Genomic DNA, 19,546 nt, shown 5'->3' on the forward strand with positions numbered 1-19,546 from the left:
CAATATCATTGTGATCAAAATAGAAAATTAGGTATTTAACTTCTACATTTTCATGAATACAAAAGATTAATACAATTTTAACGAACCAAATTAAAATCCGTTATAGAAATTTATGTAAAATAAAGGATTATAATATTTATATATCTATAAACTTACACAGTTGGCACAAAAAATTGATACAAATTCTTTTGATGAGATATCAAACACCTTTAATATAAGAATAATGTTCTATTTTAAAAGATATACCAAAGTATTTAATCAAATAATGTTGTAAAAATAAATAAACAAATATAAATAACTTATGTGGAAACTAATTTTGTTTTCCGAGTCTAAAACAAAAATATTTAATCCAATAGTTAATTTAAAAAGTCAAACGTTATTAATAACTAGACATACCATATACTTAAAAGTATCATATTATTCAGTAATATTAAATTTTATAAAATTATAAATATTTGTTTTGGTCTAATTTAATTGTACATCAAAAATTATTGTATTTATTTGTCCAATGAAGTTATCCAAATCAAAACAGGGAGTCAACCTAGATTAATAGGCGCAAAATATATTTTATTACATTAGGTGAACAAGTTACGAATTTCTCACTGCAATGACAACCAATTTAACGTAAGTGTTAGTAAAATCATATACACCGTTCTATCAACAAATATATGTTAGTTTTTTTTAGAAAATTATTTTAAATTCTATTTTATTCAATACTAAAAAATTATATTCCTTTCAGCTTATTAAACATATCGCTAATTTGCTTATTTCTGATGTCATAATTTCAATCAATTTAATTTAATGTTTCCAATCCAAAAGTCGGTAAAAGTTCACTGGATCGAAAATTGTAAAAATGAAAATTGGCAGGACGAATTGTTCTACCGATCACAGCTATCGGGGTTCGTTAATTTAAAAAAAAAAACCCCTCGTGACACTTAGCAACGAATTCCAGTAATTTAGTGGAGGATTGGGTTTCACATGAAAACGTATTTAAACTTTAATACACCTGGCCCACGTCTTCGAAAACACCAACTCAACGGAGTAACGGGCACGGATCATTCGACCACGAATAAAGAAAAACCTGCTACTGCAGGTATTACTAAATGACGTGCAAAACGCATATTGTGTCAAATTATTTTATCGAATCCAGAGGTTCAATGGTTCACCACGACACACGAAACGCGTTAAACGTCCACCATCTTAAACTGTACGTGATTGCTTTGAACGGTATTTGGAAATAATATGTCAAATATCACCGAGCGAATAGCGGTGTTTGAAAACGCTCAAGTGGTTTGCGGGTACATTCGAAGCAATGGGTTTTGGACACGAACACTAGACAAATATTCTTAGCCGTTGTGTACGCTGTATATAATTCTAGACGTTATTCAATATGCCGATTAAGATCGATTCACATCCGTAGTAATGCTCGTTGACTTTGTTGTTTTAAAAAGAGTATAATAAACGGTAATAGCAATGAGGATAAGAATCATTAGCGATTACAAATGATTTCGTTATTATCTCTTATTTGAAATTTAATTCAAAGCATCAGGTTTATTTTATTTTTTTAAAGTTATGTTTTTCTTATGCTGTTTAATGTTTAAAAACCAACGTCGAAATTTGAGGAACAATTCGACAACCGGCATTAAACATATAAGACTAGTACATCAAATTTAATAATTTTTAAGTGTTATTCGGCCAGAGTAATAAACCTTGAGAGTTTGCAATTTTCAAGCTTTCTTCGAATTTCAAAGCAAATAAGCACTAAACGAAACGAATTGAAAACTTTTTCGAATTCAGTGTTTTGTCAAATATCATTAAGATTAATGTACTAACCATAATGAACAAAATGTATTTACTAATATTGAAATTAATGAAAAGTAAAAACGATCAACAACTTTTTTGAAAGTTTTTGTATTTCAATTCAAACTTTGAATTTATCCACTGAAAAAAAAACAATTATAAATAATAAAACAAGCGTTTTGGATTCCAACCTTGATAAATCATGTAACAATAATATAATATAATTTATAAGTATGAAAAAGAATTGAGTAGGAATAATAATATTTCGTTTTATTATTTTATTTTATTCATGGTATTTAAACCCTTCTTAAGCTATACATTTAATTAAATTTACTAACACAAATTATTTGAAACTTAAAAATATTATGTCGAAATCACATTTTGTAAATCTTCTATATAAAATTATTCATTGCATTTACTAAAATTGATATTTTCACGATTTCATTGATTACAATGACTTATAATAACGACCTTACACTTAATATATTTATTTATAAATCGCATAGAATACAAATTAGTACTATGAAGTATTGAAATATTATATTTATAGTAACTAAATTACTTATATATACTTAAAATTTTGTTTATTTATTTTCACAAATGAAATAATTTATCAAATTAAGAGGTTACACATTTTTAACCTACCCAACCTTAAATGTTTCAAATACATCATGTAAATATTAAATAACTTTTTCAGTTTGAATTTATAAAATTGCATTATTATTGATCACGAGTCATTGATACGTCGTACTTTTTTCAATAAACAACTCCATAATACTCAAAATAATAGTTTGATGATTTAAAAATATCTAACACGTTTCTAGTAAACTAGTTTTGTTCTTACATTTTCTTAGGTACGATATAATAAGATTCCTAAAGCTGATGGCTGGTATAGAAGCACCAACTCCACCAGCTGTATCTTTCTGTCCTCGAACGTCGAAATTAACGACAGCGGACAAGAACATGGATTTGATTGGGTCGATACACCATACCTACGTGTATATAGTTGTTATTACTCACCCAACAAGATGCATTCAATAAACGAGTATAAAGCTTACCTGAGACAATTAGAGGACAGCGTCCGTCAAGGACCCAGAGATGTCATTATTGCCGGAAATTTTAATGCTCACTTTTCTAGCTGGGGCTCCCCCAGCTCGAGCCCAAAAGGTGAGGCACTCACCATAACATGGCAAGCTTGCTTGGACTTATAGTTGTGAACCAAGGTGATACCCCCACATTTGAGCATGCTAATCAGGCGTCACACATTGACGTTACTTTTGCGTCATCGTTCCTGATTAGAAAAATTTCAGATTGGCAGGTGCTCGTGGTGGATATTACAAGCGACCACCACCCAATCTACTTTAGTATCCAACGAACAATACCACTGGCATGCAGCGAGGTTACGGATTGGTCCTGGAGACGTACGGATAACGAGAAACTGGTTGACTACCTCAAGTCATATACCACTCTGGAAGGGCAGGTGGTATTCGATGATATGGTACTCGGGAAATTCCTAGAAGCAGTATGCGATAGCTGCATGCCTCGTAGAGGTGTAGATCATATGAAACCAGTGCACTGGTGGACAGAGAACACAGCTGCCTTGAGGAAGGCTAGCTTTAAAACTAGAAGGGTACATCAGAAAGCTTATAAACGTAAGGGACCGGAAGACTGTCACCAAGAGCATCAGAATGCCAAGGAAACGAAGAGGACATTGCATCTAGAGATTTGACAGAGCCAAGAGAAATTCTGGACAGAACTATGCAGGAAAGTAGACAACGACCCATGGGGCTTGCCTTACCCGATCGCGACAAAGAATTTAATAAGCAGAAAATCAATTCCAGGCCTCAAACTTCCGGGTAGGCTTGACTCAATATTGATCAAACTTTTCCCAGGGGTGAATTGCCTAGATACCCGACAATTACCTCACGAACGCTGGATGCACGTCCTTTCACAGTAAAGGAACTCAAAGACGCTGGTAACGATTTACCAAGAGGTAAAGCACCGGGCCCAGATGGAGTGCCTGATGAAGTTTTGCGAGAAATCGTGATGATCCACCCTAGTCTGTTACTGCTTACCTTCAATGAGTGCCAGAAGTCAGGCTACTTCTTTGAAAGTTGGAAATCAGCAAAACTGGTTCTCTTACGGAAAGATGTAAAACCCCTTGACCAGCCGTCGTCATATAGGCCATTGTGCCTGATAAATTCTACCGAGAAACTGCTGAAGGCCAGAATAGCGGAACACTTAGCCAATCAACCAGATGGATTATCAGATAAATAGTTTGGAATCGTCAAAAGAAGATTCACTACAATCGCCATCAAATACGTAACTGAAATCATCAAATGTGCAGCTGTACAACAGGAAACTGTGCACGCTGGTATCCCTTGACGTAGACAACACATTCAATACAGTACCGTGAGGCAAAATCGATGCAGCGTTTAGCGAAAAAAGTGTACCGACATACCTCATCGCCATATTAAGATCGTATTTTGATAGAAAAATGATTTTTACTGAAGATGGAACAAGCGAAGTGATGGCAGGTATTCCAAGGGGTTCGGTAATCGATCCACTTCTGTGGAATATCTTCTACGACGGTAGAAATCAATAATAATAAATATCATATACGTTTTAACCAGTGCTGACAATTTTTAATAAAAACAAAACATTTTAATGTCAAAAAAACTTTTTAACCTTAAAAAATATCATATATGTGTTTACCAGTGCCAAAATGTTTAAATAAAAACAAAACATAATTTTTAACCTAACCTGCAGTATCTAATAAATTTGAAGGAAAATGAAGCTTTTTAAATTTAAAGTTACATATTTGAATTAATTTAATTTCAAATTTTGGGCCGCAATTCGCATGTAACTCAAAAAAAAACTCGGGCCACAATTCGTATGTACTACAAAAAAAACTTGGGCCGCAATCCGGAAGAAATTTTTACTGCGAAACGCAACTAATAGCCACCCGATATAATATTAATTCTTTTCTTATTGATATGAAATCATATAACTAAAAATACTCAATATCCAAATGTATATCAAGAACTGCATCCTTTCAATATACCATCTGTTGACCTTAAATCATAACCTATGTAGAAGTATACTACATTTTAATCACAGTTATGTTTCCACGTATTATTCTATAACGAAAACGCGTTTGTTTTAACGATGTACTTGACTGTATCACAGATTTCTATATCTTTTGAATCCATTTGGTTTCAACTTTATTCCGTCAAGGATATTATTTAATACATCACATTTTGTTATTCATACATGAATAAATTTGACTTTAATGAATTGAGATTTCACAGAAGATTAATCGATAATAATTTTTATATAAATATAATACTATATTATATAATATTTTATTTATATTATAGGTATAATTTTTTTATATAATAAAATATTTTATGTTATATTATTTTTAAAATTAAAAACTTAATTAGGTATTATATTTTGCGGAGAATCGAATGTTCAGTCAAAGTATAACATTTTTAGTCGGTTTATATTTTTTTTGTTAGGAACATTAAAATTCACATTTGTTTAAATTATTTAACGGTATATGTATCATTGTATTCTAGGTATAAATTGTAAAATGCAAATTAATTACATATAATATTATTGTTTAAATTTTTTGTAAATACTTTACTCGGAAATTTTAAAAATGTTTCCATTGATCTGTAACGACTGTTAATTTCGTTCAAATCGATTCTCTACAAAATGCTGTGTTCAAATTTTTTTTTAAACCCATAAAATCATGTGCACGTATTAATGTTGACCATCCTCGAGTTAAGCATGAGAATAATCCTCAAAATATGTCACCCATCAATGTATATTTGTGTTGAGCCGCGACGATTGGGTAACAATCATCATTAACATCTCAAATCGTAGGTATTTTTAACAATTTCCGAATACACAACTCTTACCGGTTTCTCACCATGGTTCACTCTATCAATATGATAACTATCAACAGAAAAAAATAACATTTAACAGTACTTATTACAATCCATTAGTTTTTTTTTTTCACAGTGTTCAACGTTTGAAGCCGAAGAACATTGCATAACAAATTATTGTTCACATGTTTCCCGATTTTCTTTTCCGATGCCAGACAACTAAACGGCTCGTCCTTGCTCCAGCGTTGATTACCATTCGTCTTATACGTTCTCGCTAATTGCATAACAGTGCAAGAGCATAAATACATTAAAAAGTGTTTGGTTGGTTAAAACAATTGTCCGCATGCATTTAGCTAAGGTATCGTATTATAATAATAATAATAATAATAATATAACTTCAATGACGTGTACAGATCAAAATGACTTGCCATTTCATTAAGCACGACGACGCGTGGTAACGCCATTATAGAGTACTGTCGTTGTTTGCGTTTGAAGAGACTAGTAGATTAAACAAATTACCGGAAATATTCAAAAGCTGACAATATGTTTTCATTATCTACGTTTTGTACCGAACTTTTTAAATTTCCATTTTGTACTTAGGTAGGTAAGAACTTTAACAGGATGCATAGATATAAATGTTTCAAAAGTTTTGGAATAAATATGTCAATGTATTGTGCATTTATCAGTAAGCTACAAATAATACAAAGACTATTCCGATTTTCGTTTTCATACTCCTAAGAAATACGAATTCAAGATACCGGTGAATTAAATATTTATGAGCATGCAAATAGGTTAGTATATCTGCTTGTAAAATCCCTAGTAATACCTACAGTTAGTTGAACGTTTACTAAAAACCACTACATTTCGTAATTTGTTATTATGGGAATAATGGTCATCATTGACTTGAATCGAACTGAGTGTATGCGAAGTAAAAATATTACGTAAACAGTAAATAACAATAATGAATCATAAAAAATTAGCAGCAAAATTAAATAACTCATTATGATGATAAAAATGCTGTTATTTAAAAAAATAAATACACAAGTTATACACCATCGGTTACAAAATGCACATTTATTTTTTGTACTCAAAACAATCAAATAGTAACCCATATTGTCTAAATTCAATATATTTTATGAAATATAATTTACATTTTTATAGTTTAAATAATCATCATGCAGCATAAATATATATGGTTCTAAATTAATAAAGTTAATCCACTACATTAAAATAAACTAAAATTGAAATCCTTCAAGCATCTAAAATTAAATAGCACATGAGATTAAAAGTATAGAAGTTTATTGTAAATATACGAGTATGGATACCAACACAATATTTTTTGTATTAACAAATTATTATAACTATACTTTTAATTCCATTTTATTTTCACATTATAAGATATTTTAGTAATTATATTAATTGTGAAATATTCTTTTATCGATTGAAATGTTTTCCATTTAAGATAGATCTATAATATAAAAGATACAATAACGATATTACAAATAAAATAATGTATTCAAACGAGAAAAATTAATTTTATATAGTAAATAATAAATGCGGTATAATAAAGACATATGTCATGGAAGAGAAGAGTGTACTTTCAAACTTTACTAATCGCTGGAATGAATATCACAGAAAATTTCAAACATATCAACCATTTGTTTTAAAAAATAATGTTGGCAGAAGAACTTCTGTTCCGCAAAAGTGCAACATAATTCAAAAAAGTACACTTGCAGATCATCTCGAATGCTCATCGATTCAATAAGACTTTCTCAGCTTCGAATGCGACTGATTTAGGACTAATGCAAAACAACAAAAATAAGTGGAACTTTATATTACACGGAACAAGCACAAATATATTAACTCAATAACTTTTAATCTGCATAAAATATATAAGTAGATTAACATGGACGGCCCAATTAATTAAGTATGAATTTATAAAGGAATTGACGTACAACTATCACTTATTTAGAAATTTAATAAAGTAATAAATATAAAAAATTAATAAAGTATCCTGGAAATGTTGTAGGTAAACACTAAACGTAACCCAAATATGACATTCACGCAATAACTCAACTTAATGCTTAAATATTGGTTAATTTATTATAAAAAAAACCTTCTATTTTCTCCAAGATAAATAATTAGCTTGTTACGATCAAGTCATCTGTACTACAAAAATAATACCAAAAAATCTATAGCATCTCTCTACTTTTGATATGAAACGAAAAACGTTAGAACATCATTTTTAATTTAAAAAAAAAAAAACTATAATTTAAAGCTTTGATTTACTCTATATTATCAACAATACATTTCGGTTAAAATAGGCATTACAAAAAGGAACTTGATGAACATTTTTATCAGAAATCAAGATCAAAATGTATTGTTACAATACTATTGTACGTACAAATAAGAAGTAAAGAATACTCGATTATATTTATGATTTAAAAAAAGAAACTTATCAAAAAATGAGTGTTTATTTTTTTTATAAACCATCTATACAATTGTCTCCTTAGTAAGTTTATTAAACGGGAGTACAAAATTATATTAATTGGTTGATTAAATAACCACCCATTAGTGCCTGTTAGTACTAATGTTATTACTGGTAAATACTAGTTATTAATATTTTTCCCCTAAAATAGCATAAGAAAATATTAATTAGTTTTGTAATAAATCATTACATAATTTCCTTTTTAACCTGCGGATCAGGTTTCTTGGAATTTTATAAGTGAAAAAATATTTTATAAAAGAGTTGGGATTGGTCTCAAGTTTTGGAACATTTCTAGTTTACGGGGCACCCTAAAATTTGACAATTTTTTGGAGGGACTTAGTCATATTTTAGGGGAAAAAAATTATGGTGATATTGGAATTTCACGCAAGAACTTAGTTTTGAAGTTAAAGTTAGTTAAAGCTTATAACTTCATACTAAAACTATTAAATACTTCTAACGTATGTACAAAAATGTTTAAAAGCGTTGCGCAATGGTAGCAGTAATAATTATTCGAGTTCGTTCCCCGCACAGGTAATATACATTTTATCACTTTTTTTTTTTTTTTGAATGATAATTTTGTATCTGGTTTTGATCTCTTCGTAATGATCGTAATGAAAATGTTTGCATTTTTTTTTCGAAAAATTGAAACTTGAATTTTAAAAATGTTTGAACTCCGCTTGTTACACCTGCCGGCTGCACTCACAAACTCTAGTGCCACTGCGTATTTTGTAATAAAACTATTTATTAAGGTATTGCTCAGAACTATATTATTCGAATGAAATTATTTATTGCAATTTATAACTCTTCTAGCTCGATTGATAATTTGTTTCTATCTCGGAAATATTTTTTATGAGTATGTAAGTTAAGCTTCACTCCAAGAGGAATTATAGTCTAAACCTAACCTAATTTTTGTACAAACCTTGATACTGTTGTAAATGGGATTTACACTCTGTATGTCAACTTAAAACTTCGCTACGCGAGTAAAACACAGAATCATATTTCGGGTGTGATAGAATTCCAAATTAGGTCACTCGCTCGCTACGCTCGCTCGGACATTTAAAACATAAATATCTCGATTTGCAAAAAAAGTACAAAAAAAAAAAATGCAAAATCACAGTTACGGTTACGAACCCCGCAACCTCTTTATATATGGTGGTCCCGCGTTACCAATGCACCACGACAACAGGAACATATTATAGAAAAAAAGACTATTTAACCAAAACTATCAAATTTCAATAGGCTGCAACTTCCAAACTAATCATCTGCGCCAATTTTTGTTAGCACCATCGTTTTTAGCATTAAAATTTACATAAGTTACAAAAAAATCGGAAATTTTGGATGCCCTGTAAAGTAGAAATATATATATAATAATAAATTATATTTAAATATAATTATAGTTATTATATTATAAGTTTATAAAGTTTTTTATAAAACGTAAGTAGAAAATTCGTGTTTCCTCTTCAATTGCTTTTATATGGAAATCGTTATACATATATAATGTTAATTTAGAAATATAGGTACAACAGAGCATTTGAAATTCAACAAAATTGTATATTTTTAAATGCTTATATTATTTAAGTATTAGATTTTTTTTTTTTTTTTTTATCTAAACATATGAACTTCAATTATGTGGTCCGGAAAATCGCGTGTTGAAAACAAACCATTAATTAATTAATACAAACATCAGGTTTATATTTTTCCTTAAATTGAAGCTAAAGAAGCATTTAAATAGGCCTTTGGAAGACGAATGCTGGAAAAATAATATTGTGAAACTATATTACTCACAAGAAAAGCTTTCTCTCGTCAAGATCTTGGTTACAACATAAAGACCAGGAAATGAGGCAACGTTCAGTTTATTTAGGCATCATTCCGCATCATGACTCCCAAAGATTACACCTGGTGTTTAGTAATGCCAAAGAAACTTAATATTTACATCAAATGGTTCCATTAGAAAATGTAGTAGAAAATGTAAAATTTACATGAATATAATATGTTCTCAACGATTACATTGTAAACCGCATATCTTTTTTTACACATTGCTCATTGACACATGCGTTTCTGATTCATAATTCATATTTTGATATTTTTGAACAAAGTTGAAGGATCACGAGTGTGTGTAATAACATATATATAACTGTCTAACAAAAACTCAAAAGTTATTAAAAACAAACTCTGATAAATTCCCATAAATCACTATAAAAATAAAATACAACGAAATTTAAAATAAATATTTTATTCTTCAACATTTTAAATCAAAATGATAAATCATATTATTTTAATATTGTCATTACTCAATAGAAATGACTGACTTGTGAATCTCAATACTTCAATAATTTTAATCCAGTGTTTCACGTATATATGATAAAACTTAAACAGTAAGTTAAAGAAATTTAAGTTCCATGCTGTTCGCAATAAACTAGTATGTAAATAACAAATCGAAAAAAATTTACTTTTCCATTAGCTTATCAACCATAGTTGAATTAGTAATACTTTGGTAAGTATTGTGTCGATTACTCGCTTACTACGAACATGGTTATAGATTTTAAAAGCGATGTTTAATATATACGTATACCTATGCAAATTAACAATTATTTAGAGAACTTTAAAATGTCTTTTAACATTGATCAATATTTTCCAATGGTATAAATTAGTTATAAATGGAAATGACAAGCAGTCGTCATTAATATTGCGTCGAATAATTTCATTGAGTAACCGAACAGAATTCATTTACTTTTTGCATCTCTTTTTATCAACGGTATGTTGAAGAATCACTTCTGACGTCCTGAACTATTATTCTGGAATACACGTGTACGTATAGCTTTTTTTTTTACAAGTAATTAAACTTATACTATTTGTCAATATATATATATATTTAATTATATAATTTCGTGGCAGTGCGTTCAACTTATAACCTCACTTTTATACAAATAGATGTGATAGCTTTTTAACAATTGTGTAAATGATGAACTTAGCCAAAAGTAACTTAAATTTTAAATACTCATATTTTTTTACTTGGATAACTTCATTTAGAAAATTCACACAAAAAAATCGAATATTTTAATTGATTCAATTAAATTTAATTACAATATATAGATAGTACCTACATAAAATTTATTTGATATTCTCTATAATTTCAAAGAAACTATAGAGTAATGAATATATATTATGGATCAACAATAGTATACAAACCGAGATACCATTGCTTCAAATAATTAAAAAAACAAATAGAAATTGCATTAGAAGTTTACATAAATAGAATGGATCTAAAACAAACACACGACTCAATCAATGTTGAATTATGAAAAAAAAATATTAAAAAACATTATTACAGTTAAATGTAACAACTATATTTTCAACAGTTAACCATAAAAACACTTAAAAAACACTTAAAGCCCTAACAAAAATCTAATTTATTAAATTAGTAATGAATAAAATGAATAAAAAACTTTTATACTGATACAACAAATAAAATATGAAATATCTTCGTTTCAATTGTAAACCATAGTAACTAATGAGATTGCCAGAAAAATTAAACGCATTTTGTGATAACAATTAAAAACACTTACCTGAAAATACAAAACGATTTTACAAGCCAAAGTGCCCATGAACCATGTCTCTGTAACGTCCCACAATACAGTTGGTGGTAAGCAGATTAGAATAACTAAAAAATCAGCCACTGCCAAGTTGACGATGAAATAGTTTGTCACTGTTCGCATTGTTCGATTTCTAAACACAAAATACAAATTTAATATTATAAAAAAACATACCCGTAAAATGTTGTATACAAAATTTTCATTGATTGGAATGAAACATTATAAATATAAGATAAGCGGAAAAATTATAACATAAATGTAAACAGAAATATTTATGAAAAATAATTATCATCACATATCGCGTAGGTATCTTTCTTTCAGGGCTTGAAACCGGTAACCAATTTTTCCCCGGTACTCGTGTTTCAATATAGAGAACTGATTGAACGGTTATAGCATACTTAAACAGTACATTTTTTGAACTCAAGTTCATATGTGGTGACCTAAGATCATCTGATTTTTTCATTGAAATCATGATTATAAGAGCAAATAAGATAAGTAAGGAAATTTAATATATTTTCTTAAGTTTAATATTTTTATAAGTATACATTATTCAGTAATACACTATGAATACACAGATTCATTTTTTTGTTAATTATTTTAAGTTTTTCAAGTATTAAGTTTGAACTTTGATTATGATAGAAATTTTTTACATGTTTATCAAACTATTATCATTTATTTTATTTTATTAAGTTTTTTATGTATCTTAAAGAAAAAAAGATAAATATACTACTAATGTACGATAATTATGTAGTATCTTCTTTTGTTCTATACCTTTTCTTACCTATAGTCACACCATAACAACATAAATGGTTTATTAAGAGTACTTAAGATTTAAATTTGATAAAAGAAAATCGAGTGTTAAAAAAAAAACGAAAACCCGGTTTAAAAGTGGTTACCGGTAAGTTTGATGATTTAAAACCGTTTCCAAACAGATAATCTGGTTATTTCATTTGTTATAGATATTTTAATAACCGGGAATCGATTACCGCTATTTCTAAAAACCACGAAGGTCGGCAACTAGTTCTGAAAAATTTTCAACTTCTTTAGACCCGGTAACCCATTAATCCGGCCACGGTTTCAAGTCCTGCTTTTTTTGTATATTTTTTATTAATTCATTTCTTTTTTTCCATTGTAGATGGTACAAATAATGATTAACTTCATAGTTATAACAAAGCCCATAAGACAAAATAAGTTAAATATTGCAATGTATAAAATAGCGTAAAGTCACGTATTTGATCCGATCAAAAATAAATAAAAGGATAGATTGTAATAATTACATCCAAACATCGGAAAAGCAAATTACCAATCCATAAATTTTTGGATTGATTAGTATCGAGAATTTCGTAATCATCAATACAATAGAATGAATAAAAGAAAAAAATTTAATTTATAATTTCAACGCACACTTCTATCTAAATGTTTATAAATTATAATTGTTTAAATTTGTACATGTTTGTTTTGTTTTGTTGTGTAGTAATAGCTTACCGAAGTTTAAATTAAAGTTAATTTTATAAACTTAGTTAATACCAATTACATGTTACAATATATAAATCGACTGGGTCGCGTTTAATTTAGGCACATTATTTTGGATTCAAGTAAAAAATTAACCTGCATTAGTTATATTAAAACAAAATCGATATAATTTTAATTGAAGTACATTAAATTATTGCGGTTTTGAAAGGATTGTATGTGTATTATATTTATATTTACAGAGCTAAAATCCGGGATTCTCGAATAGAGTGGAATGAAAACCATCATTGAAATACGATTTCCGAATTCGACTTTTTCTCACAAAAAACGTGTGTAGTATAATCTTTTTAGTCGTCGATTTATGAGCACTAATACATTCCAATTGTAGATGCTTGCGTTTATTAGTTGCAAGCACAAATTTTATATTTTATATTCTTATATTTAATAATAATGTTGTTATTTTTCCTCGTCAACAAAAATACGGTATATAGTTGGAATTGATTTTTTAGCAGATTGCGATCAAATATTGGCGTATTGTTACACGATAAACGACTGTCTTTAAATAAATGAATTGCCTATGGGAAGTTTCAACACTGAATTATTGCGATTAACGATTAATATATGTAATATATGACACATGGGCTAAGAACAGCTGTGTGCTCAAACGATTACCAAAATATAGTAATACTTATAAAGTATTTGTAACTTATGTTTTGAATTTTATATAACAGTCTTCTGAGCTTTCTAGTTCCGTAAACTTTTTGTTTGTACAAAAACATAGTAAGTAAATAATAGTCGTCTTTTAGTGTAACAGTAATAAAATCAATTTAAAAGTTATTTGCTTCGCCTCATTAAAAAATCTTTGTGAGGATAAAAGTTATGATATAATTAACGACTATTATGTATATATATATATATATATATACTAGCTGAATTACCCGGCTTCGCCCGTGTGTAGTTTTTGCTTTCTCAAAATGAAATTTTTAAATCAACACACATTTTTGTGTTTTAAAGAAAAAAAAATGTATTTTACTTAATGCTATCAAGTGCTAAATAGTAGTAGTAGCTGAATTATAAATAAAACAAAAAAATAATAATAATAATATTTACAAATGACTCTTTACATAGTTGCTCAATTTTAATATGACTTAAGTAAAAACCTCTTGGTATACCACATTTTGAGTTTTATTTTGTGGTGTATAAACGTATAAATGGTCAGGTCTTCCAACTCTAGACAATACCACACACAATTGCCCATGTGAAAACAGTTATTTTCCAAATCTACACCACAGTAAGTTAAAGTCTAACCTTCGGATTTGTTTATTGTCATTGCAAAACAGACTTTTATTGGAAATTGAACTCTTCTAAACTTAACTGGAAAATCGTTGGGGGGAATAATGGTATTTTCGGTAAAAATTTTTTTTCTCCCTTAACACATCCGATTAAAATTTCAGTTTCAATTATATTTTTTGTAAGACGGGTTACACAGAGCCTAGTCACATTACATAACCTATAAGAATTCAAATTACGAATTATCAAGTGATATTTTATGAGAAAGCATACCAGTTGTGAATACCAGGTGTTTGTGAATTTAAAAACTCTGTACGAAAATGTACCGATTCTTCACTACTAATAACTGTATCGAAAGAAAAGTAATATATTTTTAGTGCTTGAAATCCATTAATTATTAGCGAATTTATTGAGTCATTTTGATTATTTATGGTTGTCAAAATAACACGGTTTTCCATATAATCCTACATAAGTCATAGCAACCGTAATCGGTCAACTGCTATTGTTGTTATTATATGAATATAGATATACAAATTACATGTAAAAAATTATTTTTACCGATTTCAATCCTTTAAAATCAAAATTTTGAAAATTGGGCGATGTGGTGACCCTTAAGAAGGTATTTAGAACAATTCTGTGAAAAAATTGGAAAAAAGTTAAATAGCGTCGTCACAAAATGGGTACAAAAAAAAAGGCCTGTTCTTTTATGTATATAGATATATATATGTACTCTACACTCGTCTACGTCCCATTCCCATCTAAAATATCTTGTCAATTTCTCGCAAAATGGTCTACGTATTTAATATTTGTATAATATGATAGTATTATATGATTGTATAATATGATATATAAATCTCAATAACTTTAAACATTCCATGGTGATAAACGATATTTTTTGTAACCAACTACAGCCCTATACAAGCAAAAAAATATTCAACATTTCCGTTGTATAAAAATAAATCTCTATATGAGCCTATTTTTAAAATCAAAGTATAGGAAAAAAAGTGATAGTCAATGCTTATACCTCTTATTTATATTTTAAAATTTGAATGATAGCTATTCAATTCAGCTTCGCTCGAATTTTGGCTTGTAAATTATTAAAAATAAAAATAATAATTATTTAAATAAGTACAGCTACTTCGTCTGACTTTGGTGCATTAAAATGATCTCTGTGTTCGAATGATGGTGTTTGATTCGCTCTAATGATTACTTTAAAGTCCACGGAATTCAGATGTAATGTTTCGGTAAGAATTTTAAAGCCTTGATGGTATGGATTAACAATGTGCAGAAGTTCTTGTAAACCATATAAAACTTCTCTATTGGCGTGAAGACATACAGATAACCGTATTTCAAGCTCTCAGTGTCCCATAAAATATATTTGTAAGAATGATGGTACTCCGGGAGCGCTTGATAATAGTGAACTGATCTTGAACTTCAAACGTACGAATAAAATGTCCAGGTCTTATCTTCTTGCCACCAAAATATGTCATTTAATAGAATTTTAGTTCAGTAAATTATCGAGAAAAACTTTAGAATGATTATAAGTGGCACTAATTAGACTTTTCAATGGTTCTGGCGGATCAATGATTTCGTCCAATAAACTTTTCCTCCAGCACAGCAAAGACCGAGTGCTTCAAAAGGCCATTTTTTGGCCTAGAAATACTGAAAAATCGTATTTGTATTTCCAATAGAAACATGAGTGTTTCACGTACCGAATCCTAATATTTTATACTAAGAAATATGGTAAATCTGAACGGATGCCGCAGTAATTAAAATGATAGAGTCGGAAATATAAATGGACAGATGAATTTTAAATTGTATCAACGAGCGTAATATTTACTATTCTCATTATATGTATACCTAAATATAAAAAACAAAACGATTAATACACAAATTAAAGGCGATAATTACACAAAGAAAGATTAGCAGCGAAAAAAATTAGTGAAACCGCACGAAAATCGAATTCTATGTGATGTCGGATCGCGGCGTTGCATATAGGCGGAATGCGGACAGTTCTTTACGCCGCCAAGGTGTGTGTGAACCTATGCAGACGATACCGCAATCCTCTCTACGGCCACAGATCATACCACTGCAAGTCGCCAATTACAAACACACATTGACATCCTCTCTAAATGGTTCGTTAAATGGAGAATAAAAATAAATGAAACAAAGTCTTCCTTTATTACCTTCTCTCTTAGGCCTCATTACTGTCCTCCAGTAACAATGAATAATATTATGATCCCTCATTCAAACGAAGTTAAATATCTTGGTTTGATATTTAACAGACGACTAACATGGTCATCTCACCTCATGAATAAACGCAAAAAGCTGAATTCAAGAATGCACCTACTAAGGCCACTCCTACGCTCAAACCTAACATTAAACATTAAAATATTAATATACAAAACTCTCATACAACCACTTTGGGCATACGGGGTGGTAGTATGGGGTTCTGCCAAAAAATCAAACAAAAGAACCATTCAAGCCTTCCAAAATATTTGCTGTCGTCTAATTACAGGAGCACCCTGGTATGTCTCCAATAACATTATAAACTCCGATCTCAAGATCCGCTCTGTCAACGATACAGCCACTCTATATTACAAACGCTTCCACGCAAAACTTCTATCCAACCCCAACCAACTCATCAAGGACCTTGCTACACCAGCACTACCCGGAAATCCAACTAGAAGACTCAAGCGGAACTGGTGCCGCGACTTAAAAATTTTATAAATTGCTTAAATTAAATTATTGTAATAAATTGTAAATTTTATTGTAAAGCCACTAGGTGTCTCTAATGAGAGATTTCCTACCATGTCATCATTAGTTCATAGTTTTTTTCTTTCTTTTCACCATAATTATTACTTATTGTACACCCTGTATAGATTGTAATATTTCAAAATAAAGTCATATTTTTTTTTTAAAAAAAAAAAAAGGTGTGTGTGATAATTAATAATTGTTTCATTTTCTCTGTGACATCGCTATCTTCTTGGCCCTTGAGTGAATATTGAATTTTCATTATGAGTTTAATTAAGAGAAATAAAAATAATTAAAAATATCTATATGCCATAGTTCACCACAGCAAACCAGTGGTTCTCAAAATAATGTAATCTCACATGCGCGCAATAAAAAGTTAATATTTTTTAATAATTATATGAGATATTGGAAAAATAAATAGCTAAAAACCATACATGGAGAATTGTATAAAAAAAAAAAAAAATCCTGTGTAATCGGTCGCATAATTTATGAGATTAACCGTTTCAAAGAAAGTAGTTTCACGTTTATAGAGTTAAATATAATTTGTTTTTTTTGTTCTAAAAAAAAGGCAGGAAATTTCAAAAATCATTCAAAATGTAATTCATATGAATGATGTACTGAAAGAATTTTCAGCTTTATCGAACAGATTACTATTACAAACAATTTCACTATCCAAATGTGAACAACTAATAAGGAAAACAAATTCAATGTTGCAGGTGTGATTGCTAACCTATTCAAGAGTTTGGTTAGTAATGTTACTTGAGGTAGTGGGAAATAAAACATCAATAGCCTAATGATAATCATTCAAGAATAACTTCAAAAAAGTAGATAAGAAATCGGAATTGAGACAATTTTCATTGGATATATACAAGTATATATTAATCAAATACTATTACAATTTATTTTACAAACAAATATTTTCTCGTATTTCTTTTTCAATTATGAATCAAAGATAAATAAAAATGCTTAAATACGTGGTGTTAACGTATACAGGACTGAATGTTTAGCACCCATTCTACTAAGATATAAATATTACGTTGTAGTATAGTATACCTTTAGCATTGTTTACGGCTACTACAGTACTGGTCGGTATTTAATACAGATAAATATGTAATTTGATTGCCGAATAATTACGTCTGCTTTATAAATATGAATATATGTATAATTCGTATTTAATTATCAATATAAATGTTCAATGAATCATAAATAAAACAATCAGTAGAGACGACAAAAAAAAAATTCAAATTTTATTGTGTTTTTTTTTATTAATATGCAATATGTGTGAAATATTAATAGGTACCTATGCAACCAGATGTGATTTAAGTAAATTATTTCAATTCCATTAATTAATAACGTTTGCTTTTACAGATTGCTGTCTCATATTCATCTGTTTTCCTGGTTAAAATACCAATCATAAAATATCTAATGTCTGAAAAAAATATATAATATTAGAATCAGAGACTGAAACCATTTTAATTTATCGTGACCAGTTCTCAGAAATGAAATAACTATTTCCGGTTCTTTGTTAAACAAAATAAATAAATAAACAAAATAAATACTAGTTCCTATAATCAGGAAAATATAATATTATTTCAGTATCAGGACACTGAGCCGAAAATCATCCAGCAGACACATCATACATAATGTCGACAAACAATGAATTGACAGTCTATAGAGTCGATAGTTCACGTGACCTACGAAACATGATGAAACACAATATTCAATATTTTTACCATTTTACATCATCCATTATGTTATTATATCTGTACTTATCGAATCCATTTTATAAGAAGAATACTATGTATTTTGTATTAAATGTAAACTCAATAATTAAAAAGCTTATTTCATAATGTATTAATTAAAAATATGAAATAAAATATTGAACACTGAAGAAAATATTTTTGAATTTGTTGTAGAAAATAATAATTATAATAATTGTTATTATAAGTGATCTGATAACTTTGTGCTATTTGAAACTGTTGCGACATTGTAAGTGCGCATAGGATTTAAAAGATATAACAGTTATCGAAGTCAGTAAATATTAATAGCTTTTTGTGGTATTTTCCTATAGTCGGTCCAATAACGTATACTATGATTTTCGTAAGCACAGATCTAAGGGCCGTCGACCTCATGTACTGTCTTCTCGATGGTTTTCAACCCCTCGACCGTATTATTTCTTTCCTAGGGAATGAACTATAATTAACTTTCGTACAGCCGTTGAAGTATATTATAATAATAATATTATAGTGGTAAACAAA

At 29.0% G+C, this 19,546-nt stretch overlaps 1 protein-coding gene across 2 annotated transcripts in view; it reads right to left on the reverse strand.

Annotated features, from left to right (window-relative positions):
• Nucleotides 1-19,546, reverse strand: part of LOC112684204 (orexin receptor type 2-like) — a 203,364-nt gene that overhangs the window by 148,806 nt on the left and 35,012 nt on the right. For both annotated transcript variants that reach the window (XM_025555584.1, XM_025555583.1), the window contains exon 3: nt 11,748-11,907. In XM_025555584.1, coding sequence (XP_025411369.1) covers nt 11,748-11,907 — 160 coding nt within the window. The remainder of the gene's footprint in view (nt 1-11,747; nt 11,908-19,546) is intronic.

The sequence above is a fragment of the Sipha flava genome, unplaced genomic scaffold (genome assembly GCF_003268045.1).
Source record: "Sipha flava isolate LNK unplaced genomic scaffold, YSA_version1 245_pilon_pilon, whole genome shotgun sequence".
Taxonomy (NCBI): Eukaryota; Metazoa; Arthropoda; class Insecta; order Hemiptera; family Aphididae; genus Sipha; species Sipha flava.